Raw genomic sequence first — 25,947 nt, forward strand, 5'->3', positions numbered from 1 at the left:
ATGGGAAACTGAGCGAATGCCACATAGGGTTCGGCACGAATGACCATGTGCGCGCTTCAGTGGGAGAAGCAACGTGGGGTTGAAAAGCAAGAGAAAAAAAAGAAGCCAAGAAATGAAGGGAAAAGGACACGAAGAAGGTATAAGAAATGGGGGGAGGGAAAAAAAAAAGGCAACCTACCTAACGACGTGATGAGACTCTTCGTTTCGCTGGCGTCGGGCCGTTCTCCATCAGGCAGAGAAGAAACAGCGGGGGAAGCGGCGGTCGGGTCGAGAATGACTCGGGACGGGCGGCGCCGCAGATCGGAGATCGGTCGACGACGGACAATGTGCAATGACTCGCCGCAGGATGATGGGAGCCGGAATGGCTTCTTTGCTGTTTCTGTGAGTTGCGCAGTGTCGCACAGTTTCGATTGGAGAGGAGTGACGGCCTTGTGCAGATATGACAAGTCGTCGAGGGTGGAGAGGGTCGAAGAGGGCAGGATGTGGGGAAGAGCCGGGGCTTAACAATATCTTAGCGGCTAACCCGGTCGGGAAACGGTCCCCTTCAGATCGCAGCTCTTGGAAAGCAATGAGATAAGGCGTTCCGAACAACGGAATCCAGGAAATTGTCAATGGGCAAAAGTCCTTGCTGTTCTCTTTACCGGCTGCAAACAGGCGAGCAATACCGGTATGTTGGTAGGAGGGTGGAACGCAAACCCAAAGCCTATATCGAGGGTTGCCAAAATCAGGATCGCAACCTGGAAGGGCCCGCGATGCAGCGTTCGGAAGTTGCGGCTAGTTGGAGAAATCAGGAAATGGTTCAACTCCTGCAATGGGGCGGGGAAAACAGCCGCGGGGAGGAACGAGGCGTGGGTGGGGCCTTATGAAGCCCAGAGAAGCGGAGAGAGATCGTGGCGTGAACGCAGAGGTAGCGGCAGCAAGGTGGTTGAGGCGGGCCGTTGGATGTTTGGGATGAACGCTCAGGCGAATCCGATGCCGGCGGCAACAATCGTTTGTTCCTCGAGCTGAAGCGGCTCGGGGAATACAAAGAGCCGGGGAATGGCAGGAAACCTGAAGGTACAAACCAGCACCCGGGTTACAAAGGTGATGCAATCGAGTGAAGTATCGATAACGGAACTGCGGAACCAACGGCGGAAGCTGAGGACCTCTTCGCGCTCACGGAATGCCTATTTCGGATGAGGGGCACATCCGCAAGGGAAGACTAGAAAGGAGCCGGCGACTCGGTGCGGCCCGAGTGTAGTGTCTGATACCGAATCTTTAACGTCTCAATGAGGAGTGCCAAGCAATCGACCGAGCCGTCATCCAGTTTTCCTTTGAGGATGCCTGGCGCGAACGAAAGGTAAGCGGTAAGCACAGAGGCAGAAAAGAGAGATATATGTCGGAGACGGGTGCGGTTGGGGTGCCCCTCTTTTGTTGCGAGACTGGCCGTGATCCGAGTTGGGTCGTTGATTGGCTGGCGCTATCACAAGCGGTCCGTCTGGCTTGGACCGACTCGACTGGCAGGCTTGAGACCTATTACTTCACACCTCCGAGGTCCTTCGTGGTGAAACCCTGACGACCTGACTGTTGCTGATAGCGAGGCGACTGATGGCGAAATTCCGGCTTGAGTGCCTCAAATCAGTCGCCGGACTATGAGCTCCTTGCAGGTATACAAGTGGACCAGGTGGGCCGGGACGTCGGGATGATTGAAAGCGCGGAAATGCGAGATGGTGGGGTAATCGAATGGTCAGGTAAGTACGTAGTAAGATAAAAAGGTTGGCTTGCTGCGTGTTGAGGAAAGCAACGATGGAGGACTCGGGAGACCCAAGCGGCAGTTTTCAGTAACGGACCCGAACTGTTGAACGTGATACTTGGCGGTTCTTGGCTCGGCGGGGACGCGGATGAACGATTCTGCTGCTGTGCTTGCAGGATTCGGCTTGCTCAGCTAGTGAGGCAGTGATGAAAGGATTCGAGGTGAGTGTCGAATCTGACAACATCTGGCAGTCGCGAAAAAAGACAGAGCGATCACGTCCAAACATGCTGGGCGCATGTGGTCCCCGGGACCCTTTTTATCCTTCTCCTGGACTTCACGCACGGCGTATATCGCCCGCCATGGAGTGAACTTCCAAGGGCCCTCACAACCTAAGTCGCCTGACTTCCGAACAGGCCTAAAGTGGTGTGCTGCGAAATACGGAATAGTCAGTCGGTCGTAAGCCTTGGCCGTTTCCCACCTGGCTCACCCGCGATTCACCGAAACTTGTTCGAGAAACAAGGGCGTGTGCCAGCCCATCCATTGTGACTCGCAGCTGAGACAGCAGGACACACCAAAGAGAGACGCGCAGCCACAATTCATTCTAGGCTCGGCAGGAAGATACGTAATGTCTCTGGGAATCCAGCTCCGATGGTACCGCACCAGGGCACGACGGGACGCCTAGCGTAGCCGTCGAACGAGACGGCCAACAGCGTGCAAACCCCAGCCGCCAGCCTCCTGCCTCCTGGAGTAAGTACCGGCATCAAGCTCCACAAAGCGATGCAGATGCAAGAAAGGGACCGGCCCGTGTGATACACAGCATCGTGCGTTCATCAACTACCGGATATGTGCCGTGTCCAAGCAACTACGGGATACATGGATTTGAACCGTGGAGGTGGGTTCGTGGGCTGGTGTGTGAGGTGTACATCCGTACGTGGGTGGGTGTGCGTGCCTTGCCCTCCGCCAGCTCCGATCGTCCTAGGTGGTAGAACCCTCGTAACCAACATCGACCGTTGGAGCTAACGCATCGAGTCTGCCAAAAATCTGCCGCTTTGGAGCTGTAAGCAGGCAGAAGAACCAAAAGGCACCCCCTCGGTGCCCGTCTTTTTTACCTGGGGACACTGGGTCCTGCTTGATCCGTCCGGCACAACTGCCTGGTCTCTAATTATCTTTTCACCCAAGGCAGCTAATGGCCGCTGCCGAACTCCAAGACTCCCAGGAACGTAACCCGCGCTCATCTGTGTAGTTATTTGAGGAGAGAGAGAGTCAAGTGAGTCTCCACGTGCCTGCCAGACCCCCCCGAGTGCTTCCAGTGTGGAGTGAACGTCCGTACATACGAATTACTCTGCAGAGCAACTCGAAACACCACGAATACTGTGGTAGGGAGCCAAAGTTTCACCCCCTGCCCAGGTACCGACCAGGGCTCTCTCGGAAAAACCTCTTGTGCCTCTACCACCAGTTTTTCCTGCCTGCGCCTGCCTGTCAGGCCCCTTGTTGATACCCAGACAGGGGGTCAAACTTACCCATCATACGTAGTAAAGTGTGGTGCGGGTCTGAAAATAACCCGCACAAACCGGATGCTACCCATCCTTGAGTGGTCCGTGATCACCTCTTTGTGGGTCAGCGCTGTCAGAGACCAATCATTCGGGCAGGATCGACGAAGTGGGTGCCCTCCCGACCTCTCGGCTGCCAGGATGCCGTTCGCAGTGCTTGCGCAAGCGATACGGAGTCGTTAACCGCAAAACCGATTTCCTAGTCTCCCAGTAACTAACTCTGTCTGCGAGGCATCATCTGGACACACTTCCCAGAGCGTTTGGGAGTGCCATATCAGCAGCGCATCGAGCGACATCGCAGTTTTGTGTGGAGACGGCGAAGCGAGCCGTTTTGATTTCGACCGTACCTGAGCAAAGTGAGGAAAGGCAAACACGACACCCTTCGAACAAGATCCTGAAATCATCTGAACATCGCGCCGGACCCTTTCGTTCCCACTTGGGGGTGTGGCTAGTCTCGCCGCATGACTTTTCCAGCCGCGACCGTGTCAAACAGCCGACTACACCTCCCCATCCGTCCCTCCATCGGCACCGATCTGTCATCGCAGTGTCTGCCCGCTCTGCGTCCGTCGGTCCACCTTGTCGACTTAACTCCGTCTCGCTCTTTCTTTACACTTTCCATTTGCGCATCTTGTACGGTCACCAGAGCCCCCTAACCTCGCCGGCACTCCACCCTAGTCACGCCTACCGGGTTTTTCGATTGAAACGTCAAACAAGACCGGCGACGCATTCCCACCCCGTATTCATCAGCCTTGCGAGACCTTCTTAGCAGCACCGGGGGGCGCCAACACCAGGCCTACTATGGCATCGGCTTCGTTTCGCGATTCCATCAACTCCCTCGGCTGGTCGCGACGTAATGCGGACTTCCCGGTAACCACAACCCCACAGCGTGGTTTCCTGTCATCTCTTCAATCCCTCAACCCATTTCGCGACCGTGGCTATGTCCAACTTCCAACAACCGAGGGCGCAGGGGCGCCTCTGCCAGCCCCAAACCGCCGCGAAGAGGAGGAAGGGTGGTTTGCCTGTGAGTCAACTCTGTCCCCATCCCAGCCTTCCCCCATCCCAACCTTCCCCCATCCCAACCTTCCCCCATCCCAGCCTTCCCCCCTCCCTCCAACGCCCGCCTGTCTTTGTTTGGTCTCCAGCCCAAGGGCCTTGACCCTCCCCCTGCAGACAGACCTTACAATGCGGGACATGTGCCGGTTCTGCGTGCCATGTCTTGAGGTGCCCCACACCTTCGTGGCTGTCTCTTCGATAATCAGTTCTTCCAAGCTTCTCTCTCAACTAGATTTGCTCTGTCCTGTTGCGGGCAACAAGGACTAACCGGCAAGACGCAGTAAGTCGATGGGATCGGCTGCTGATATTCGGTGCCTGTAACCTTGGCGCTCTTGCCTGTTTCGTCATCTGCTTCGCCCTGTTCCCCGTCATCTCTCTCGGCAGGCCGCGAAAGCTAGTTGTCCTGTAAGTTTGCGCTCTAGGATTATCCGATTGCGGGCATAGGAACCCATTCCCGGAGCTCCGCTTAAACTTGGGGCATTTTCATCCCAGCAGTCAGATGCCCTGAGCTGGCAAGAAGGCGGCCTCCTGGGCATCTCGGGAGAGCCGGGCCCTGAACGGTTGCCTTCGGTGGCGCCGTCGCTGCCTGCCATGGACGTTGTGGGACGGCCGTAGGCTAACTAAACTTCAATCCGCAGATGGACCTTAGGATCGATTCTTTTCCTGTCGTCGTTCGCCGCCATCATGGGCCCGTTGGCCTACCTACAACATCTGCTCTCTACCCCGCGGCTACCTTTTACGGCTGCTTACTTTGGATCGCTCGGACTGACCTTATACTTTTCCATCGGTGTAAGTTTGCACGTGCTTGAGCTGTGGCCGACACGGTTTGCTAAGCCTCTCCCAGCTTCAAAGCACCCTTCTCACACTGTTTGCCGGGCTCGCCCAGCTAGCTGCCTTGGTATGGTACCTTGTGAGCTACTTCCCGATGGGCTCCAGCGGATTGCGCCTTGTGAGCAGTTTCGGTGCCCGCAGGGCAGCAGTCTGGATGACGGGGTGATGAGAGACAGGGGGCATGGGGTATGGCCGGCTCAGAAAATGATGTATAGTCAACACCGGCTGGTGTGCTCTCTGCATATCGTGTCGGGCGATTTGCTTCTCACAGCCAACCAGACTTTAAGGGTGATGAACCTCGTGAACCTCGTAAGTAGTGGACTTCGCGACCCAGCGCATTTGGGTGTTGGTGTTTTCAGCCTCCATTACCGCACGACTGCCTTTGCGTCACTTTGAATCTAGCATAAAGGTAGCAAGGCCCGGCCCGGCCCGGCCCGGCACATCGGACCATAAGAGCGGGACGCTTCAAGAACGCTCTATAAACCATCCTTTCAATGTTCTCGTGAGCTACGAACACCCTTATGAGCGTAAGATACGAATAAACACCGGGAGGGAAATGCCCCTGGTGGAATAACTGCGCGTGCTGTCGGGGTACGCTTTCCCAAGTCGAGGTGGCATAAACCAGGCGAGTTGCAGAAGCAGATCGTGGATCTTGCATCGACCACGAGCCGCAAGCTCATTCGCGCAGGGCAGTCAGTCAATGGAAAGACGACATTGGAGAGAAATGCAGGGGGTGCCACTCTAGCCCTGTGGGGTAGAGGTTTCGTAGGCTATGAGAGGCTTGTGATGATTTTTCTCTCTTTCCTTTGTTCTTCCTCTCCCCCCGGAACTTTCTCCATTTGCGACAAGGGCATTCCATTGATAATGGAAAGCGGGCTAAAACTTTACACTCGGGATGCAAGAAGCGAGAAAATATATGAAAGGAAGAGGAGAAAGAAAGAAGGAAAGGAACAATGAATAGTGTATGTGTCTTTAGTCGAATTCCGAGTGAAAACCTTCCCTTCACGCATTAATACACAAGAGAGGCTGAAACATAGTTCATTTACGCAAGGATGATTGACGAACTGGATATTGATCCCTTCCTTTGAAGAAATCGACCTTTTCAACACAACCCCACTTTTACCAAGCCATTCTAGATGCCTGGCCTTCGTTTTCAGTCTTCTACACTAATGCTGGGAGGTGTGTGCGTTGGAGCCATCCCGACGGAAGGTCTCGCAAAACGCCCGGTCACTAATCTCGGGCAGGTCCATCCTTAAGACGTAGTTAATGCAACCACTCGTTACTTTTAGACGACTCGATACGACGGTCGTTAACGATTGGGCCCAACCATGTTGAAGCATGCAATGTAGGCTAATTTAAACGCAAATTCCCAAAATGATAGCGTACATGACTAAATTGCTCTTAAAGACGGCACATCACTAACTGATACGACTCAAGAGGTGGATATTTCAGATCACTGTGCAGGTGCCTGTGTCTGGTAGTACGCAGGTCCTTAGCACAAAGTACGTTCCTGGAATAGAGGACAGATATCTTTCCGTTAATTGTCACAGGAGCAGTGTTGTGGGTCAAGTTTCTTACATGTATGTAAGGGACCTACAAGTGGATTACTGACGGAGACAAAAGACACTCTACCCGCCAGAGGTATCTTCGGCACGTGGGCAATGTACAGAATGACGGGGTGGTCAATAACAGCCTTCGATGGAAGCTGGGCAAGTACGGCTTGGTTATTGCGACTGCTTTACTAAACAATGTTCTTCAGGTTACCAGGTGCCAACTTTGCTGCGTTCGGTCGAATACCCGGAGCTACCTAGCTACCAGCTTATGTTGAGAGAGGTAGATGCTGACTTAATGTTTGCGGAAGCTTCTCTAGTCACAGTCCTTGTAGGCTTGGGTATGTTCCAGTTTTACACTTCGGCACATACTGGAAAAGAGCAAAGAATCGTCTCGTAACGTGCAACCCAAAAGCCCGAATCCAGGATATGAGGCGACGAGGCGACTTCGGCTACACTGATGATTGCCCATTCGTGTTTGCCAAAGATGCTGCGAGATCAGTGGGCACATCTGTGGCACTGTCTGCAGCCGAGATGATGGACCCAGTCCGGGACAAAAGAGCAGGAAGAAAATCGTCACGCAGCCAAAGAATTCCCCGGCACATTGCAACCAGGCCAAAAGAACACCAGAATCGCAAGAGAGCTGCAACAAACAACATTAGGTGGATTGGTTTGGACTCTAGTCTCGTAGTTGCCTGTGCCGCGTGCCAGCAGGGTGTTAGTTCCATCTCATGTCGTGCGAGACAGACTCGGTGTGGCCATCAACACCCTGGGGCGGGAACACAACACCGACGATGGACTGTCGTAGGGCAGTTCGGATTGTGGTGGTCGCGGCCCACATGGGAGCTCTTGTTCCCGACCCCGCCGTCCTGAGCCTGAGCGAGCCTGAATGTATGTAGTAGTGTAGGCAGCCGCCAATCCGGAACCTGAGATCTCAACAGGGAAGCGAAAAAAATTGAAAACAACGCCTGGATTACATCACGTTCGGTCCACAGGCCATTTCCGTGGCCTGTATCATCCGGAACTCTTTGCCTTCTCTTCTCTTTTTCGGGTTCCAGTCCTGCTGCAAACCACCGAGAACTGGCTTAACCGATTTATATTCGCGCAAAACCCATTACGTTACCCCACAGTTTCTGGGCCGGCCCCTCCGCTCCGAAAAACTACACAGTACACAGCGCTGGGCACCCGGACAAAAGCCAAACGTTTTAGGTCCCGGGCTCTATCTCCACCATTCTGTTAGCAGAGCCTGAGGACCGAGAAAAATTTATTCCACCCACACACAATTCTCATCCACTCCGCGCCTTGGGAAGCACTTCCGCATATCCCGCCAGCACACTTTTTTTTTCCCTTCCTTTCTTCTCCTACCCACCCCTCACTCGCATCTGCAGCCTTCTGCCCTCTCTGCATCCAACGCTCTTCTTAGAGGTCGGTCGCGAGGGCGTTCGGTTGTCCGTCGACGTGAGGCTTCGTTCCGGTTACTGCAGAGCAGAATAGTGCTTGCAGTACCATCTTCCCGCGACGTTTGCCCTTTGTCCTCCTTCCCACCTCCTTTGGTTTGCATCACTTCGCAGCCTTCTCGCTTCAGAAAGTCGTCACACGCGCGATCCCTCGAACCCGAACGAATCGCTCTTGGAAACCGGCAACAGAGGTCGAGTGGTTGTTCGCCTGAGTCTTGTTCCCGCGAGCACCCGATCCGCTTCCGCCTCTGCCGGAGACAATTCCTTTGTTGACTTGGGTCTCTCGATCAATTCGACTCGCCAACCATCGCCCGACTCAGGTTCAGGCTTTCTGCTGATTTCCCTCTGGGCCTCGACACCTCAGCATTCCATCAGTGCGGGGAGGTTGTATTGGCCTCTCCGGACGTCGCCTGACCTTGGCCAGGCACCTCAAGGTTTAGCAAGCCGTTACTGGTTGCCGATCACCGAGCCACGAGGGCTCCGAGCCGCTCGCACGACCAGAAAGCTTTGTCCTCGTCGTGCATTAAGCGTCCCCCAGGCCGCGGTGACTTCGACCCCGCATCAACAATGTCGGCCACAACATTCTCTTACGCGCAAGCCGCGAGAGGCCGGACCGTCTCCCAACCGAGCCAACAAGAGACATCGAGCCCTGCTCCTTCGACGACCGGTTCGCAAGGGAAAGATGACGCATCCACCGGCGCCACGTCCATAACAGCACCCTCGGTTGCCTCGACCACCCCCGAAACTCGGGATACAGAGCAGGCGGCACAGCCCCAGGTCGAGAGCAAGTCGTTGAAACAGGGTCAGGAAGCCGCTTCTGTCGCTGATTCCAACTCATCAGCAGCATATGTCACGGAGCAGTCGGGCAAACCGGCCGAGGAGACCAGCGTGAAATCGTCTGATGCTAGACCTCAAGCCCGGAGCCAGAGTGAGGATAAGGCATCCCGCTCCACCAGCCGGACTTCCCGCTTCAATGACAGCGCGGATGGCAGAAAAGGGCGAAAGGGGAAGAAAGGCCGTACTGCCGACAAAGATGCGCCAAGTGATCAAAACCAGGATGAGGATGCCGAGAAGGTGAAGGAGGCTCCTAAGCCAGTAATCCTCACAGAGGCTCCCCTTCCTACTGTCAACCCCTGGGCGAAGCGTATGGAAGCACAAAAAGCGGCTGTTCAGATCAAGCTTGGATCGGACAACTCGACAGTTGACAGCGAATCGAAGCAAAATGCCTCCCAAGAGGAGTCCAACGTGCGCAACGCAGCGCCCAACGGTGCCAGTGGGGACAAGTGGGCGCAGAAAAAGACGGCCGAGGCATCACGCCCCACAGACCAAGCCCCGCGCCGAAGCGGCCCGCGGGGTAGCCGTGCTGGAGACAAGGAAGAAAGGACCTCAGTGGCCCTGCCCCCGGTCGCGGATCCTTCGTCCTGGCCGGATCCCAAGTCTGCCGCAGAGCGAGAGCAGACTGCAAGAAAGTCACAGGAGAAGCTTGACACAGCCGAAAAGGATGGCCCCGAGGAAGCTGCCCCTGCCCGCAAGAAGACCTGGGAGAAGCTCGAGATTGAGCATTCCGTTGTTTTCCAGACTCCGTTACCTCCCCTTCGCGGACCCAAACCCCGAGGTGGCGCTCCCCGAGGTGGTCGTGAAGCAGGGCCAATGAGGGGCAGTCATACTGCTGCCGCGGCCGCCACCGCCCCTCAAGCCAATCCTGGTTCGGTGAGCGACAAGGCGGCTTCCCCCGGTGGGTTTACGGGGCCCAAGCCTACGGCAGCCCGCTCCCGTGACGGAAGTATTCCTTCCCGCGCGGCTCCTCAGTCTCACCCGCCGCATGTGTCGAAGCGTGCCTCAGTTGATGTCGCCTCAAGGGACCAGCGCAAGCCGTCAGTGCCTGGGAGCACAACAGAGCAGGCTCGCGATGCCAGCTTTGATGCCTCAAGCGTAAGCCCCCGTTGCAAGGCATACGTTTTTCACAGAACCGTGCCGCCCTCATCACAGTCAAACGCTAACAAGAAACCTCAGTCGTCGAAGAGGGCCAGTGCGACACGGGATATCCGCCTCGAAAATGGCTCGCTGAATTCTGAAGCCGGACAAGCACGAGCTCTGCCTCAAGATCGTGCCAGCAATTTCCAATCTAGGGGTGATAATCAGCAGTATCCCACGCGGGAGGGCCGTCCGGAACGAGGCCGGGGCGGTTACCGTGCCCGCGGTAGCCACAACAACTCGTCATCGCATATCTCTTCGGCGTCGTACGTCGCCAACGGCCATTATCCAGCCTGCAACGGTTTCCAGGCTCGGCAAAATCCGAACTCTCACAGCCCTCCGCCTTTTCCTGGCCAGTTCCCGGCATCTTTCGGTCACTCCTCAAGGGGAAGGGGAAACAAGTGGGCAAGCTCCGGTCAGGCGGCTGGGCGCAACGCTGCAGGTGCTGCAGGGTTTCCCCCGAAGGCTGCCCACGTGAACGACTACGCCGTGGGTCAATATCCCCCATACATATACTCGCCGCTCTTCGATCCATCCATTCCGATCCTCAAGTCTCAGGTGGAGTATTACCTGTCTGTTGAGAATCTCTGCAAGGACTATTACCTTCGTCAGCACATGGATGGCCAGGGTTTTGTCCATCTCTCGACCATTGCGGCATTTAAGCGCATCAAGGCCGTCACAGAGGACTTGGAGCTCCTTCGCCTAGCTTGCTCGCTCTCCGATCAGATTGAGTTCGGCGTAGGCGATGACGGGATTGAGCGACTGCGGACGCGTGACAAGTGGCAGCACTTTGTCTTGCCCGTTTCTGAACGGGCCGAGCCTCACCGCAATGATGGTCCGGCAAATTGGACCCCTTATGTGAGGCCGGACGCCCAATTTGCCGCGCCCTTTCCCGGTCAGATGGTTCCTCAGCCGTATCCTCCCGCTGCTGTCGGTGTCTACCCACCCTATAGCGAGGACCAGATGTATCCGCCGGCATTCATCAACGGCGCCGCCTACGATTCGCCAGTCAACGGCAGCGTTGCCAATGGCCACCATGCCGGACACGAGACCCAGCTCTCCGCGGGTGTACCGGAATACGCACCTCCCCAGTCCCCTGTAACACTGGAGAGTATGACCAATTTCCCGGACTCCCAGGTGGAGAATCTGATGGTGATTCTGGGCTACGATGAGAAAGATGACGCAGGCTCGTCCACCGCGTCCGGCATGGCAGGCTATGTCCCTGGAAAGAACCAAGCCGCCAATTCTCCAGAGACTTCGAGGTATGTGCTCTCATTCTCCCCATTGCTTCCTCCATCTGAACGTCCGTTTTTGAACAGCTCTGACTTATTCGTTCGTAGCGTCAGTGGAGAGGAAAGTGTCGCGCCCATCAACCAGGCGGACCAACCCGAGCGTGGTATTGTCTGGGTCGATGCACAGGCATCTACCTCTACCAATGAGCAGAGAGATCGCAAACCGTATGTCGAGATTCGCAAGGCGGCCCTTGAGCAACGGCAGAGTGCCAAGGCGGGCGAAACTCCCAAGGAGATGCAGAAACTTTACAGATTCTGGTCGCAGATGCTGCTCAAGGATTTCAACGCCAAGGTTTACCAGGAGTTCAGAGACTTGGCGCTTGAGGACGCGCGTCAGGAGACTCCATCCACATGGGGTTTGAAGTGCCTCCTCGAGTTCTACGACAAGCTTTTGCTCAAGACCAACACCCGTAAACCTTGGCCTCAAGATCGGGCAGTGCCTGAAATCTTCACGGCTCACATGAACGAGGCTGTCGAATTGGACAACAAGCTGGGTGGGAAGGGCGTTGCCACTATTTGAAGGGGCCGCACCCGAAGCTACAAGTCGGCGATATTTGGAAGCGACTCTCTTTGCTTCCCTTCGCCAACAGGGTCCTCGGCAGAGCCGTCGTTTGACCTATTTAAGATGATACCTCGGTTGTTCGCGGGGGCTTGGTGATTCCCTCCTTTCAGTCTGTCCAAGCTCGAACCACATACCGAATTCCTATACACCAGCGATCTAATCATTACGACGTCCATTCGAGTCAGCTATTTTCTTCCCACTGGGTCCGGGACATGGTGGTGCTGTCGAGGGGTTTGCTCGAATAGGGCGTGTTGTCACTGACGTACCGCGCATCATTGGGAGCAATCCGCCTCCTGACTGCGACAAATCAGAAAGCACGACGTATATTTCATTCTGTTGTGCCTCGAGAGCAACCAACGAGACTGGCCTCTGCCGGTCACGCCCCTTTGGCAACTGGCGGCTGTTCAACGTCGCTTGCTTGGTTGTGGCAGGGCTCAAATTAGGTGCTCTTTTGCTTCTGGAGTCGGTCTACATTTTTGGGGAGGGCGGGCGGTCAGATGGGAAGGCGTTATGATGAGGGACACGGACCTGGGGGAAGATTGGGCACCGAAGGGTGATTGCTTTGACGTTGACGGGACCCCGATATGATGAGTTTTGGGGCGGTAATTTTTTTCTATTTCTCCCTTTTCCCTTTCTGCGATTTTGTCACCAATCTTGGGGCGCATTACCTCGACATATTCCCATGTATGAATGCCGGCGTTCCGTTCCGACAAGCATCATTACCCATTTCTCCTCTCTCTTGGCCGCTGGCATTTACGGAGGATCATGGCAGGCTCGCGGTGACGTGCCAAACAGGCGCGCGTCGTGGATGGCACTTGAGATCAGGGGTAATTCGTCATCGCTCGAGTTATCGCTGGATTCGACCATCAAGGTATCAATTGTTTGTTTTCAAGCAGGCTAACGCTTTGCCCTCGAGGCACCTGAAGCAGCAGCCTAGCGATCGCTTTCGCATTTCCCGAACGGACCAGGAAAAAAAAGGGCTTTACGAATGATGGTGTCAAAGAATAAGGGCAGGATGGGGGAGAGCACGGCAATGTTTTTAGACTGGATGCTCTGCTCTTTGAAACCTCGGTCCAGTGAGAGGGAATGCCGCATTCTCATTTTACCACGGAAGATAAAAAGCGTCTCGTTTTCTTTTCTTTTTCTTGGCTTGCTTGTAGGTGTATCAATAGACAGCAAAACGGAAAAAGAGAGCCCGTCACTTTACCTATACGCCATATCCATTTCGGTCTCTCAGCGGTGCTGTTTTGGCACAACAAACTGCTGTCGTGGTTTGGGGCTTTAACGGGGGCCGTCCTGTGACCGCAAATACGCCTGGATTTCAAGTTGGTGGAGAGTCAGGTGCCCCGCGCCGAGGTTAACGCGGACCGGAACCCCCGAGAAAACCCCTCCTCAGGCTCAAAAGCAGGCGGGTGGGGCAAGCGCTCGGAGGACGCCAAGACGACACTTATTAGTGACAAGTGCGAATTCCACAACTAAGGTAGCGAGCACCATTTGGCCTCTAACATAGTAGGGACTCTTCTCCTGCAAACCCACACCTCGCACGCCTGCAGCAGCGGCAAACCTACCTCTGTTCCAATCGTTTACTTCTTCCCTTCCCGCACTGGCCATGTCCCAAATTTAGTGACGGAGTTTGCTCAGTCCCCTCTGAGCTTTAGCTCTTTGCAGATTTCGTTGCAGTTGAATGACGGCAGCATCATGTCGAACGAGAATGCGGGCAATCAGTTCTGCAGCAGAGCCTCGATCACATGCCGATAGCAGCCCGCAGTTTCCACGAGCACAAACAACCACAGAAAGCGAAAGACGACCGTATCACCGCAAAGCGAAATTCGCGAGTTGCAGCACTCTAGTTTGACTTGACAGTTCTACTTGCCCAGCTCTTTTGCATCTCGTTCTATCCTGACCGTTTCGGCGTTGCCTGCTCGCACTGTCTCCCGTCCGCGACCTTCCCTGGCGGTGTCGCCTCGTAACTATTGACGAAGTCCGTCCGCAAAACAGACCTACCCATCGGCTTGCGCTTTTCTGTCGCAGGACTCTGGAGATAGACCATGGCACATTCAGCAACGTCATCAGGAGCATCGGCATCCCGCTCTTTGTCTCCCGACTCGGCAAATCGGAAGACACGTTTAACAGAAGCGGAGAAGAGGGCGAATCACCTCGCCTCAGGTACGTCGCAAGCAGTCGGCGGTGGCATACTACCTACTCCCCCAAATTGCCCGCTTGCCTGCCTGATCGCCAAGATCCCTTTGCTAACTTGAGCGAACCAGAAAAGAAGAGGCGCGAACAAATCCGGCAAGGGTTTGACCGGCTGTCGGTTATTGTGCCCGGCCTTGAGGGCCGAGCGCGCTCTGAGGGCATCGTGCTTCGTGGCACGATAGAGTACATCAGGAAATTACTGGTGGAGCGGCGGAGAATGATCGAGACTCTGGAGGCCAACGGCGTTGCTGTGGATGTTCATTTGAAAAGGTGAGCTTCATCCGGACTTTCGTCGTTCGCCTTGCCTTCACCTTGTCTGGGAAAGGCTATGCGCTGTAAACCTGTGACACAAGCTAGACGGCTGACATTTGTCTCCTTTTCTAGCACGCTTGACATGATGCCTCCATGGTTCTTCGACGACGACTGGGAGGAGCATTTGATGAACTCGGGAAGCCAAACAGAAAGAAATGGTAGCCCGGGTGGCAGTCAATTAGCGGCTGCGAATGCTAATCACGCAGGGAATGGTCACGCACCGGCTTCGTCGGGGCAGCTGTGAAGGAGGGAGCAAAGGAAGACGGCAGAAGTGGTGCGGCACGTGATACCCAAGACGAGACTGAATTTTGATGGCTGCAGCAGTATACAACAATTGTCTATCATGAAGTAGGGTCCGGATAACCGAGAGCAGCTGATTCCTCAACCGGCCCAGCGCCTGCCTGATCTCAACAGTGACCTAGGAGACCGGATTGAATATGGAAGAAGAAACCCAGAGGTACCTAGCCAGTAGTCGCACCAAGGTACTAACCTCCCCTGTATCATAGTTGACGAATTCGGACAGAAGAAGCCTGAAACGAGAAGAGGAAGACTGAGGAGAGTTCGGAAGAGCCGACCGACAAAGGAACACGCAAAGAGTACGGCGGCCACTCGGTTTCCGTATATTAAAGTGATTATCGTCATGGCTGTAAAGTGTACATCGTATGTACATAAATCTCCTCTGGGTTTTTTTCTCGATTGCCCGCGTGGGTCCCCTCGGCGCCAGTGTGGCTGACGCTGATCCCATGACATCATCGGACAGGGCAAGGCTGCGACGTGTGACTCGAGGTGACACGATGTCTCCCCAAATCGAGACGGTGCTGGGCGCCTGGTTGGGCTCTTCTGACCACTTGGTCAGGTCCATACGCGAATGCACATACACAGAAACTAATCTGCGGCGGCATGGGGAGCCTGTGGCGTCGCACACCACACTTCTCATTCTGCGCCCGACCAGACCTGGTCACTCCCCGGCCACAGGGTGGGTCACGCTGAGGCTTTCCGCGAGTGCACAGTCGGACGAAGCACTGGTGCTCTCTCGTGCAACGGCGAACTCGCGAGTTCATAGCATATTGCGGCAAGGAAGCAGCCGGCCCGCAGCCTCAAGTTCTTCACGAAGGCCACCTGGCCAGTGGAAGGATCGGCGAATTCGTGGCCGCGAACGCCTTTTTTTTTTCATCTGGGCGGCCCTCTCGGCCGCGCAAGTGGTTTGTTTGGCGTGCTCTTGAAACGACCTTTGCTCCCCGGTCTGGGGCGGAGAGCGGTCGACCGGGTGTTATCGGCTGGTGTCGAGAGGAAACAACTGATTCATCCGTAAAACTAATTGACTAGTTGGCAATGTTGCCCCCCTCGGAGGCAGTGTGGATGCTACAGCAAGCTTGCGATCATCAATTGGCAGCGTTTCCCAGAACCGGCCAAAACGAGGCGTTCCTGCGGCGGCCTCTCACATCCAACAGCAGTGGCTGCGTGGTTGCGTGGCCGCGACCAATGGAAAGCCCAGGCCTGCCCGGCCCAAAGAGGATGGCCAACAGGGGGTCGGAGACCTGGGCTTCGTTGAACCTCCTGTTGCCGGCTCCTTGTCATCCCCTCGTCTTTACATCTTCTTCCTTTTTCACTGACGCCCGAACGCCAAATGCAAGAAAAATCGGCAAGCCAGTTCATCTCGTTGTTGCGAAGTGCATATTGCCGTTCAGGGGTTATCGTTGTTTTGACCATCCAACCTTCCCTGGATTGAAACAGGCACCGAGCAAAGGCCAGGCCCACTCTCCCGTCGCTTCCCTGCACTCCTGCTCTTTCTCTTGCCAGGCTCTCCCCCCTCCCCCTCATTTCTCACTTGGGACCCCTGTCCCTCCTCATTAATACCAACGATTGCCCCGCTCCAAGCCTTGCCTGCCCTCTCCTTTCCCCTCTAGGGCTGCCATCCAACGCAGCTGATTTCGGTTGCACCACGCTTGCCTTTTCCACGGAATCATTTTTTACGAGACCAGAGCCAAGACAATCGTCAACCGGTATCCGTTAGAGGAAACAGCCAAGACGCTTGACAGCGTCCACCGCACAGCGGCCTGGTGATGGCTTCGTACGATCCCTATGACGCCCCCCCACGGGAGCGCACAACCAGGCATTACTATCGAGAGGAGCGGCGTGATGACCCTCGATATTACGAGTCGCGCGAGACGCTCTATGTCCAGCCATCGCGCGATCTCGTAGCCAGAGCCCGTGAGGATAGCGACCTTTCAGTCGAGGAGATTCGCCGTGACTTCCCGCCTCCCGGCTACTCGTCCAGAGACCTGCGCCGCGCCAGGTCTGCTGAGCCCGGATACTACGACGACTACGACGATCGCCGCTCCTACTACGGCCGGGATCGGGCCTATCAAGATGACTACGACCGCAAGCCCCGCAAGAAAACGGATTCTTACTACGAGGAGGAGCGGAAGAAGGCCCGCATGCTCTCTAAGCAGGAGCAGATTATCGCCGCTGTGACTGGCGCTGCCCTGGCCATTGGCGGCAAGGAGCTCTACGATCGCCGCGAGGCCAGCCAGCATGGCACCGAGGTTCGCCGCAACATCTTGGCCTCGGCAGCCCTCGGCGCTGCTGGCGCCCTTGCCGGCTACCAGGGAACCGAGCTGTATAACAAGCACAAGGAAAAAGAGGAGAGAAAAGCCATGGCTCACCGGTACGGCTACTACTCAGATGACGACGAGAGCGTGAAGGAAAAGAAGGGCCACAAGAACTTTCTAGAGAGTGCTCTTGCTGCCGCCGGCTTGGGTGGCGCCGTCAAGGCCCTGACAGGCGGCAAAGACGACAGGTCGGAGACCAGAAGCCGCCGCGGCAGCCGATCCCGCTCCCGCTCCCGCTCCCGTTCTCGCTCCCGCTCTCGCTCCAGCTCTCGGTCCCGAGCCAGGGACAAGGACAAGGATAGCAAGAGCGATGCGGCCGGCAAGATCCAGAAGGCCGCCATGGCCTCGCTTATCGCTGGCGCTACCGAGGCATTCCGAATCTCCAAGCAGCCGGGCTCTTGGAAGGGCGAAAAGGCTAAGCGCATTCTTACCGCCGCAGCCGGCGCCGCTACCCTTGACGCGGCCCAGAATCCGGACAAGGCCGGAAGTAAGCTAGGCCTAGCCGAGGCTGTCGTTGGTGGCCTCCTCGGCAACCGCGTCATCAACGGCTCCAAGAAGAATATCGAGATGGACGAGAGGACTGGCCGCTCCCGGTCTCGTTCGCGCGCGCGCTCCAAGGACGGCGGCGGCAGCGGCGGCGTGAGCGGGCTTGCCGCTCTAGCAACCGCAGGTCTGGGAGCGATTGGTGCGAAGAAGGTTATGGATAGCCACGAGCGCTCCAGGTCGCGGCGCCGAAGCGTAGACTCGCGCGACAGCCGTGACGACTCGCCCGACCGCCGCCGCCGCAGCCGGAGCCGGAGCATTGTGGATTCCACCCGCCGGCGCCTGGCCAAGGTCGGCATTGGCAACGGCCCCGATGATGACCGGGACCGCCGCGACCGCAGCCGTGATCGCAGCCGTGATCGCAGCCGTGATCGGAGGCGCGATTATGACGACCACGATGACTCGCCCGGCCGCTCTCGCCGATATCGTGACGATTATGACGACTACGACAGGGACCGGCGCAGGTACGACTACGACAATGGCCGCTCGTACCGCGGCGGGGGACGGGACCGTTCCCGTCACAGACGCGGCTCGGTCTCGTCGGACGATTTGGGCGATTCGGAGGATGACAGAAAAAGGAGCAAGAAACTGAAAGGTAAGCAAATCATCACCACAGCTCTAGCCGCCGTGGCGACCATCCACGCGACCCACAGCGTCTACCAGAGTATGGAGAAGCGCCACCTGCGGCAAAAGGCGTTGGCGGAAGGCAAGATCAGCGAGGAGCAGGCCTCCAAGCTTAAGCACAAGGCTATCCTTCAGGATGCCGCCGCCGTTGGCATCGCCGCGCTGGGGATCAAGGGTGCCATCTCGGATGTTAAAGAAGCCAACGATTTGAGGCTCGAGATGCGGCAGTGGAAATTGGAGAAGGAGAAGAGGCACAGGAGACGACTCGAGAGACAGAGGCGGTTGGCGAACGGTGGTACCGATCAGCTCAGCCAACGCAGGGCTGACAGTTGGGATTCGGCAGCTCCACCAAAGGCCGACCGCTACGATGAGGGGCCACGCTACGTCGATGGCAACCCATATGGCGCTATACTTCCTCCCAGCCCATCCGATAGGAGGTAGAGAGGGTAATTACTCCCCTTGCAGCATGCGCTTGCCCGCCGCTTCAAAACTTCGCCCCCCACCCTTCTCCCGGATCAAGTTGCCCTGGGACACCGCTCCCTGGATTCTCAGACCACAACACCGCAAACTTTACTGTCGCTGCCGCTGTCCGGCATGTGCCGCACTCATATGCGCACTATTCCGCCCCAACTGTCAGGGCTCTGGTCAGCCGTGCCACCAACGGATGCCGCCGCCGCTACTGCGGGCCGTACGAACCGTCCCCGTCGCATAGTGGGACGATGCAGCAATCCTCAAGAGTAGCGGCGCCTGGCACATTTTGGGCCTCTCTCCGAATCAGCCATAACCGGCTACCTGATCCCCTTTCCTCTCCATACTCTGGTTCTGGCACTGCGCGGCTCATTCCTCTCCCCCCAAGTTCACTAGTAAACTTCTGGAATATCGTCCTGATTAATCTGTTTACGCGTCTTAGACGATCGCCGCCGCTATTGAAGGATGATGATGGCTTGAGACATTGCCTCGCCACATGGGGCTTGCAGAGAGGACGAACCGAGGCGCGTGCCTGATGACGCAGCCAGAAGAAGGTTGAGGGCGGCTTACCAAGGCGGACCGGGTGAAACGCGGACCCCAGATGAGCAATTCACGGTCTCGGCAATGATGGGGAAACTCCTTCCACCGTATGGACTGGAGCACTCCCTCAACAAATCGGCTCATGCGTCATGTCTCTCGAGCTACCGGACTCGACTGCTCACCGTCCCAGCTTCTTATTATTTTCCCGATTTTTTGAGCTTCTGATCATCCGCCATTCAACCGACTCCACGAGCAAGCGTTGGACGATACATTGATACTCGCTCTTTGTTGTTTGGGTATGAATGAAGGTTGACAAACGACCTTTGGCTACGACCGGAACGATCAAAGTATGCTGGGCAAGAACGGTGAACTTTCATGGCCTTTTTTTTACTCTCTTTTTCTCTACTGTTTCCGCGATGCTTCTTGTTTTGGACATGAGGGACGATGTTGATGAGAAAAGAACCCTATGATGATGATGACATGTTCTGTATCTGCAATCACGACCGGTTCTTTTGCCTTTCAGGCTTTTAAGGTGAATAGATTCCACATGCCTCCAAGTGATCATAGCGACTCCGGATGATCCCTTATTTTCTTTTCCTACATTACTCCTGAATTAGGTACCCTACTCCACCGTTACACTACGACCCCGTCATCCATGAACAGACCCGACCACCACCAGAATGCCAACCTCTACAGCTTCGGCGCCTTGGTTTCTGAAATGAGATGAATGCTATTGGGAACCTGCCCGGTTGACTGGAGGTAGAGCGGCCCGTTTAGATTCAACGATTGCTGAGTAAAGAAGAGTGCTGAGGTGAACACTGTATAAATTGGAAGCAGAAGAAGCGCAGTGCAGACTTGAGCAAACGGGCGCCGTTGTCTCAGGAAACATGGAAAGGATACGCTATCGGATCAACCTACACCCCCGGTAAAAGAAGGGAAAGAACAGCCTTAGTCGCCGCCTGTGATCTTTCCTCCAGTTTGCTTCCAAGCATTCGCCATGGCCAGGAGGTTGGACAGGTTCTTGGTCTGCTGATCGTCGGCTGGGAAGATGTAGTCGACGTACTCCTCCCAGGTATCGTCGTCCAGCTTCCTCTTCTTCTTGGTCTTGCGCGGCATCTGCTTCCGGATCCTCTCAATGTCCTCGGGTGAGCCGTGCACGTTCTCAAACTCCTGCCAGGCAGACAGCAGCGCCACGCGCTCGGCCTTGAGATCGCGATCCTTCATGCTCTGATGCGCGCGCTCGAAAATCTTGCGCGCGCGCGCCTTGGCCTCCTCGCTGACCGGCCGCTCCTCGGCATCCTCTCCTTCCTCTCCGCCCTCGTCCGCCTCGGGAATGTTGATCTCGAATTGGGCGTAGCTGATCCAAACCTTGGGATGGTTGGCCTTCTCGAGGAGACGCTCGTACAGCGCGCGAGTCCTCTCGTACTCGCCCTCTTCTTCTTCGAAGTCGATATATGCCTTCCAGACCACCTCGGGCATGTCCAGGATGGGCTGGCTGATGGCGACCTCGAAGATGGCGCGGGTGCGGTCCAGATCGTCCAAGCCCCGTTCCAGCTCGGCCCATTTGATCCATGTCTGGCAGTTTGATGGGTTGTACAGCGCGTGCTTCTCGTACAGCGTCCGACACCGCTCGAACTCGTAGAGGCGCTGCTCCAGCGAGATGTACTCCTTGAAGAGCTTGTCTTTGGGACACATCCCGATTGCGCGCCCGAGGGTTTTCCGGGCCACCGCCAGCTGTCCCTGACGAATCTCAAAATGCGCCTTGGCCACCCATACCTTGGCAAATGTGAACTTCTTGTGCGGTATCAGCCCCAGACACGTGTCGTAGATTTGCCGCGCACGTTCGATGTCCTTGGCTTCCCGCTCCTCCCAAATCGCGTAGAAGAGGAAGAGGAAGATGTATCTTCGCCAGTGACGCTTTTCCTGGGTAGGAGGGACCTGGGCAATGGCCCGCTCATAGACCTCTCGCACGCGGTCGGCGTCGCCTCCGCTCTCTTCTAGCCGGGCGAAGTCGAACCAGACGTCGTAGTTCTTCGGGTTCTCCTTCACCTGCTCTTCGTACAGCCTCCTCCTCTTGGTCAGGATGACGTCCTCGACGCCCTCTCTGTCTCCGAACTGCTTCTCGAAAGTGGTGTACTGCGCGTGAAGGTTCATGGACCGAGACCGAGGGAGGTTGTCAAGGCCGAACTTGTAGATGGCGCGCGCCCTCTCGTACTCCTTCTGGCGTGCCTCGAACCGGGCGAATGCGATGAACAACCTTTCGTCAACCTCGTTGTCGCCCAACGTCTCGGCAATGGTTTGGATCGCGGTCTGGAACACCTCCCTGACCATATCACTCGTCCCATACTCCTCTTCGAACTTGGCCCACTTGAGCCACGTCCGTGGCTGCGGGTGCACCGCCGTGAAGAGTCGAAAGATTTGCCTCGCCCTGTCGTATTCTCCGTACCGCTTCTCCAGCTTGATATAGGCATTCCAGGCGTCCTCGTCGGGCTCCCACTTCATCCATCTGTCGAACACTTGGCGGGTCCCGGGGATGTCCCCAAGCATCTCCATGACCCAGAGGTACTTGTACCACAGCTTGGGAACGCGCGGCAGCCGGGTGACTGCGCGGTCGAGGAGGTTGCGCGCATGATTGATGTTTCGGTTCTTGATCTCGGCTTCAATATACCTGATCCACAGCTCTGTCGTACGGTCAGCACACCCATCACATACAGTTTACCAGAAGGTTCGGAGCGAGGAAAATGAGCCAGAAACCCACGTGTGTTGTTCGGGTGAACATCTAGGGCGCGCTCGAAGACGGATCGGGCGCGCGCAAATTCCTTCTGCTCGAGCTCCCACTGGGCGTACTGGAACCAGTTGGCGAGGCGGAGGCGGTTGCGGCGGATGTAGTCCTCGAACTCGCGGCGCTTCCGACCCTGGTATTCCTTCAGCTCTTCGAGATCGGCGAACCGCTGCGTCGGCTTCTGAATGGCTGTCTCCTGGCGATCCACGGCCTCGCGAAGGAGCTGCTCGGCCGAAATCTGCACCGGCGCGGGCGCCTTGTTCTTGACCCTTGGGGGGCCACGTGAAGACTCCATGGTGTCGGCTGTCGGCGGATGGTCGGTGCAATTGAGATCGCTGCGCAGAATACGCGTGAAAGGTGCGCGCCGACTGAACTAGAACTTTGTAGTTGTCGATTTTTTTTCTTTTCCTCTTCTCCGAACCGCGACCCTCAGGCTGATGCCGTACCTTACGATAAGGAGAGGAAACGCGCAGCACTGATGTCTCGGGAAAGTTTGGAAAGGCCGTATACACTGGCAGGTCGCTGGTCATCAACTCGTAGTTCACTCCGGAATACGGAAGGACATACTGTGTTGTACGGATGTAGTGTACGGAGTAGTCCGTTGTAGGTCCCCACTGCGGCCTCTCCACGCGCATCGCTAAGCCGCTGCGCTGCAAGTGAAGACCCACACTGCCTGGCTGTTTGCTTCGAGAGCCTCTTCACATTCCCTTCCAGATTCACCCCCAAGCCTATCACGTCAACAACTCTTCCCGAATCGCCTCTCCTCCCGCAACTCTTTGATACTGCTCAGTTCGCATTACCAAGAGGATTACCATTTAAACGGAGTTCCGTCATCTCATATTGCGAAGAAGTTTGCCGATATGTCGACGCTCGCAGACGAGCTCCTCCAAGACTTCGAAGGTTCCGGATCAGAAGCAGGCGGCGACGAACATGACGATGGTCTTTTTGACGGGGCGGGTCTCTCAGATGGCGCGCGTGCAAATGGAGAAGACATCGCCATGGAGGAGGCGCGCGACGAGGATGCAGACGAGGACGAAGATGCCAATATGATGGACGGGGCCGCCGGAAGCCCTACTTCGGCTGCGGCCGGCGACCATGACGACGACGACGCGAAGGCCAAAATAGAAAAGATGCAATTACGGGGCGTTCGCGATGTGCGGACCGTGGCAGGTCTAATGAAGACCTTAATGCCGGTACTTGAGGTTAGTAGCCTTCCGCTTCTCGACCCCATCCGAACCCCCCTCGAGCCGTGGAAAAAGCGTTTACATCTATCTTGGGAAGTAGCCCTGACACCATGCCTCGAACGCTGCAGAAAATCGCATATTATCAGTCGCAACCCGCTCAGTCGACAGAGAATGTTGGCAACGTGGAAGACCACCCCGAGTACCACCTCTTGACCCAGTCCAACAGCCTCTCGACGCAAATCGACAACGAGATTGTCCTTGTGCACAAGTTCATCAGAGACCACTACTCGGTGCGGTTCCCGGAGCTCGAGACTTTGATTACCAACCCCCTCGAGTATGCAAAGGTCGTGGCCATCCTGGGCAACGGGCCGATGGACTCGGAAAGCATCAAGACTCTGCAATCGTCAACAAATAACCCGCTGGGGGTCACGCTCAAGCAGGTTCTCGACGGGCCGTCCTTGATGATTGTCACGGTGGAGGCCACGACGTCCAAGGGTCAGGCCATGCCAGAAGACCAGCTCCAGCGGGTGATTCAAGCATGCGAGATGGTGATTGACCTGGACAAGGCCAAGAAAACCCTGACCGAGTATGTGCAGTCGCGTATGAACATCTTCGCGCCCAACTTGACGGCACTCATTGGCTCCTTGACGGCGGCACAGCTGCTCAACCAGGCCGGCGGCCTGACGGCCCTTTCCAAGACGCCGGCCTGCAACCTACCTGCGTGGGGATCCAAGAAGCAGGCCAGCGCGGCGCTGGCCACCAACGTCGGCATCCGGCATCAGGGATTTATCTTCCAGTCTCCCGTGATCCGGAGCATACCGAGCGACCTCAAGAAACAAGCCATCAAGATGTTTGCCAACAAGATCGTCATGTGCGCCCGCACCGACTGCTTCCACCAGTTCCGCGACGGTTCCGAAGGCGAGCGACTAAAAGACGAGTGCCTCGACCGTCTGGACAAACTGCAACAGAAGCCCCTGAGCAAGGCCGCGCGGCCTCTGCCGGCGCCGGACGACAAGCCGAGCCGGAAACGTGGCGGCCGCCGGGCGCGCAAGGCCAAGGAGGCGACGGCCATGACGGAGCTGCGCAAGGCACAGAACCGTGTGGCGTTTGGCAAGGAGGAACAAGAGGTCGGCTACGGAGTGGGCGACAGCACCAAGGGCTTGGGAATGCTCGGACAGCGAGACGACGGGCGGCTGCGCGTGGCCCAGATCGACAACCGCACCCGGGCCAAGCTCAGCGCGAAGAGCAAGGGTTGGGGTGGGGCAAGCTCGCTCGCCAGCGGCAGCGCCTCGTCTCTCAGGGGCCTCGCCGGAGGCGGCAGTGCCGGCGTGGGCAACCTCAGCCTGGCCAGCAGCAAGGGTTTGCGAACGTCAGGCGTCGGGACAACCCTGGGCTCGACTACGGCGGGCACGGTCTCTTCTCTGGCGTTCACGTCGACCCAGGGCCTGGAGCTGGTGGACCCCAAGGTGCAGGCCGAGCTGAACCGGAAGCGCAAGGCGGACGAGGACCGTTGGTTCAAGAGCGGGGCGTTCACACAAGTGGGCGGGGGAAGTGGCAACGATGGTTTCAAAAAGCCCGAGCTGCCACCCAGCAAGAAGCTCGATACGGGCTCAACCAAGTCATAAGTCATCACTTTTTTTGGGATTGGGGAAGGGGGGAAAGGGGGGATTGTTGTTTGTAAAGGTACTGTGGCGCGAGCAACTCGTGTGATTTTTTTTTAGTCTATAGATACATCATGGTATGCAGTGCTGATGAGTCTGTGGCGGTTCGTGTTACGCGTAGTGCAGGCAGTTCGTGGGCGGTTACGAGGTTAGGCGGCGCGCGAGGGCATGATGACGACGGCCGCTGAGGAGACCACCAGAGGTTGTCTTTCTTGATCCGACTAGCTAAGAAGAACACGGCTTCAAAATTCCTCGGCTTCTGGGTGCCTCGCATACTCATGCTCTGCTGTAAGTTTCCTGAACGCAAGTCTCGAGGTGTTTTGTGAGAACCTGTCTTGTTGTTGAGTTTCGTCACCCAACGGTGACTCGGCGAGGCTCACCCTGGCATATGACCCTGCCTCCACTCAATTTCCTAAGGAGCGGCACAGTGCCGTGCTGGTGACCGCAAAACCAGTCCTCACTGGTTGGATAACCCAAGGCCTAGGCTCTACCCCATCGGGAGGAGGAGAGCTTCTGTGAGACCCCCGCATTGCCCGAGGGGCTATGGCATTCTCGAGAATCCCATGTCTGATCAGGCAGAATGCCATGGCGCCAATCTTTCAACAGGCACCGCAAGGCGAATTCTGCAACCCAACCATTGTGTGCGTTATCCCGAGCGTCCTCCTCAGGCTCTTCCGCTTAGGGGTCGTTGTGACCCCCAGCACCTTGGAGCAGATTTCTCGGGATTGATCAGACGAGCCCGTCCAATCAGGCTTTTTTAGCTTCCATCGATCGTCCCTTGGTTCATCCTATCGAGTATAACACCTTTGTTGTCTCGCCGCCCACTCCTTCCGAGTTGATCGAGAAGACCGCCCACTACGGCATGGGTGAGAGTAAAAGGTTCCCTAGCAAAGTCGTGGTTTTAAGTCACAGCCAAGGCTCCGTCCGAGCGGGAGAGACACCAGCCGGTTTTCCTGCTCGGGAAAATTTTAGAAGAAAAACAAAGAAAAACAGGGAAAAAAAACATGTGGTTGCCATGCAGGTT

General features: G+C 56.4%; 6 protein-coding genes across 6 annotated transcripts; 5 read left to right on the plus strand and 1 right to left on the minus strand.

Annotated features, from left to right (window-relative positions):
* Window positions 1-4,080: 4,080 nt before the first annotated feature.
* On the plus strand, window positions 4,081-5,332 carry P884DRAFT_276489 (Got1/Sft2-like family-domain-containing protein; the record flags this gene model as incomplete). Its single annotated transcript, XM_069442961.1, has 4 exons — window positions 4,081-4,303; window positions 4,617-4,740; window positions 4,974-5,124; window positions 5,180-5,332. 4 exons carry the CDS (start codon window positions 4,081-4,083, stop codon window positions 5,330-5,332), a joined length of 651 nt encoding a protein of 216 aa, XP_069298759.1.
* Window positions 5,333-8,509: 3,177 nt separating this feature from the next.
* Window positions 8,510-11,968, plus strand: P884DRAFT_118137 (uncharacterized protein). The gene is made up of 3 exons (XM_069437129.1): window positions 8,510-10,105; window positions 10,187-11,409; window positions 11,488-11,968. Exons 1-3 carry the CDS (start codon window positions 8,741-8,743, stop codon window positions 11,957-11,959), a joined length of 3,060 nt encoding a protein of 1,019 aa, XP_069298760.1. The 5' UTR covers window positions 8,510-8,740; the 3' UTR covers window positions 11,960-11,968.
* Window positions 11,969-14,049: 2,081 nt separating this feature from the next.
* P884DRAFT_197544 (uncharacterized protein) lies at window positions 14,050-14,471 on the plus strand (the record flags this gene model as incomplete). Its single annotated transcript, XM_069438069.1, has 2 exons — window positions 14,050-14,167; window positions 14,269-14,471. 2 exons carry the CDS (start codon window positions 14,050-14,052, stop codon window positions 14,469-14,471), a joined length of 321 nt encoding a protein of 106 aa, XP_069298761.1.
* Window positions 14,472-16,572: 2,101 nt separating this feature from the next.
* Window positions 16,573-18,729, plus strand: P884DRAFT_197378 (uncharacterized protein; the record flags this gene model as incomplete). Its single annotated transcript, XM_069438055.1, has 1 exon — window positions 16,573-18,729. The coding sequence occupies one exon, from the start codon at window positions 16,573-16,575 to the stop codon at window positions 18,727-18,729; it is 2,157 nt and encodes a 718-aa protein (XP_069298762.1).
* Window positions 18,730-19,843: 1,114 nt separating this feature from the next.
* On the minus strand, window positions 19,844-22,617 carry P884DRAFT_291063 (uncharacterized protein). The gene is made up of 2 exons (XM_069444088.1): window positions 22,055-22,617; window positions 19,844-21,977 (listed from the first exon to the last, which is right to left on the minus strand). The coding sequence occupies exons 1-2, from the start codon at window positions 22,371-22,373 to the stop codon at window positions 20,245-20,247; spliced, it is 2,052 nt and encodes a 683-aa protein (XP_069298763.1). The 5' UTR covers window positions 22,374-22,617; the 3' UTR covers window positions 19,844-20,244.
* A 186-nt stretch (window positions 22,618-22,803) lies between these two features.
* P884DRAFT_240501 (uncharacterized protein) lies at window positions 22,804-24,887 on the plus strand (the record flags this gene model as incomplete). The annotated part of the gene is made up of 2 exons (XM_069440179.1): window positions 22,804-23,280; window positions 23,391-24,887. Exons 1-2 carry the CDS (start codon window positions 22,939-22,941, stop codon window positions 24,885-24,887), a joined length of 1,839 nt encoding a protein of 612 aa, XP_069298764.1. The 5' UTR covers window positions 22,804-22,938.
* Between the last annotated feature and the right edge of the window lie 1,060 nt (window positions 24,888-25,947).

Source organism: Thermothelomyces heterothallicus (genome assembly GCF_042370625.1).
Source record: "Thermothelomyces heterothallicus CBS 202.75 unplaced genomic scaffold P884_scaffold_7, whole genome shotgun sequence".
NCBI lineage: Eukaryota > Fungi > Ascomycota > Sordariomycetes > Sordariales > Chaetomiaceae > Thermothelomyces > Thermothelomyces heterothallicus.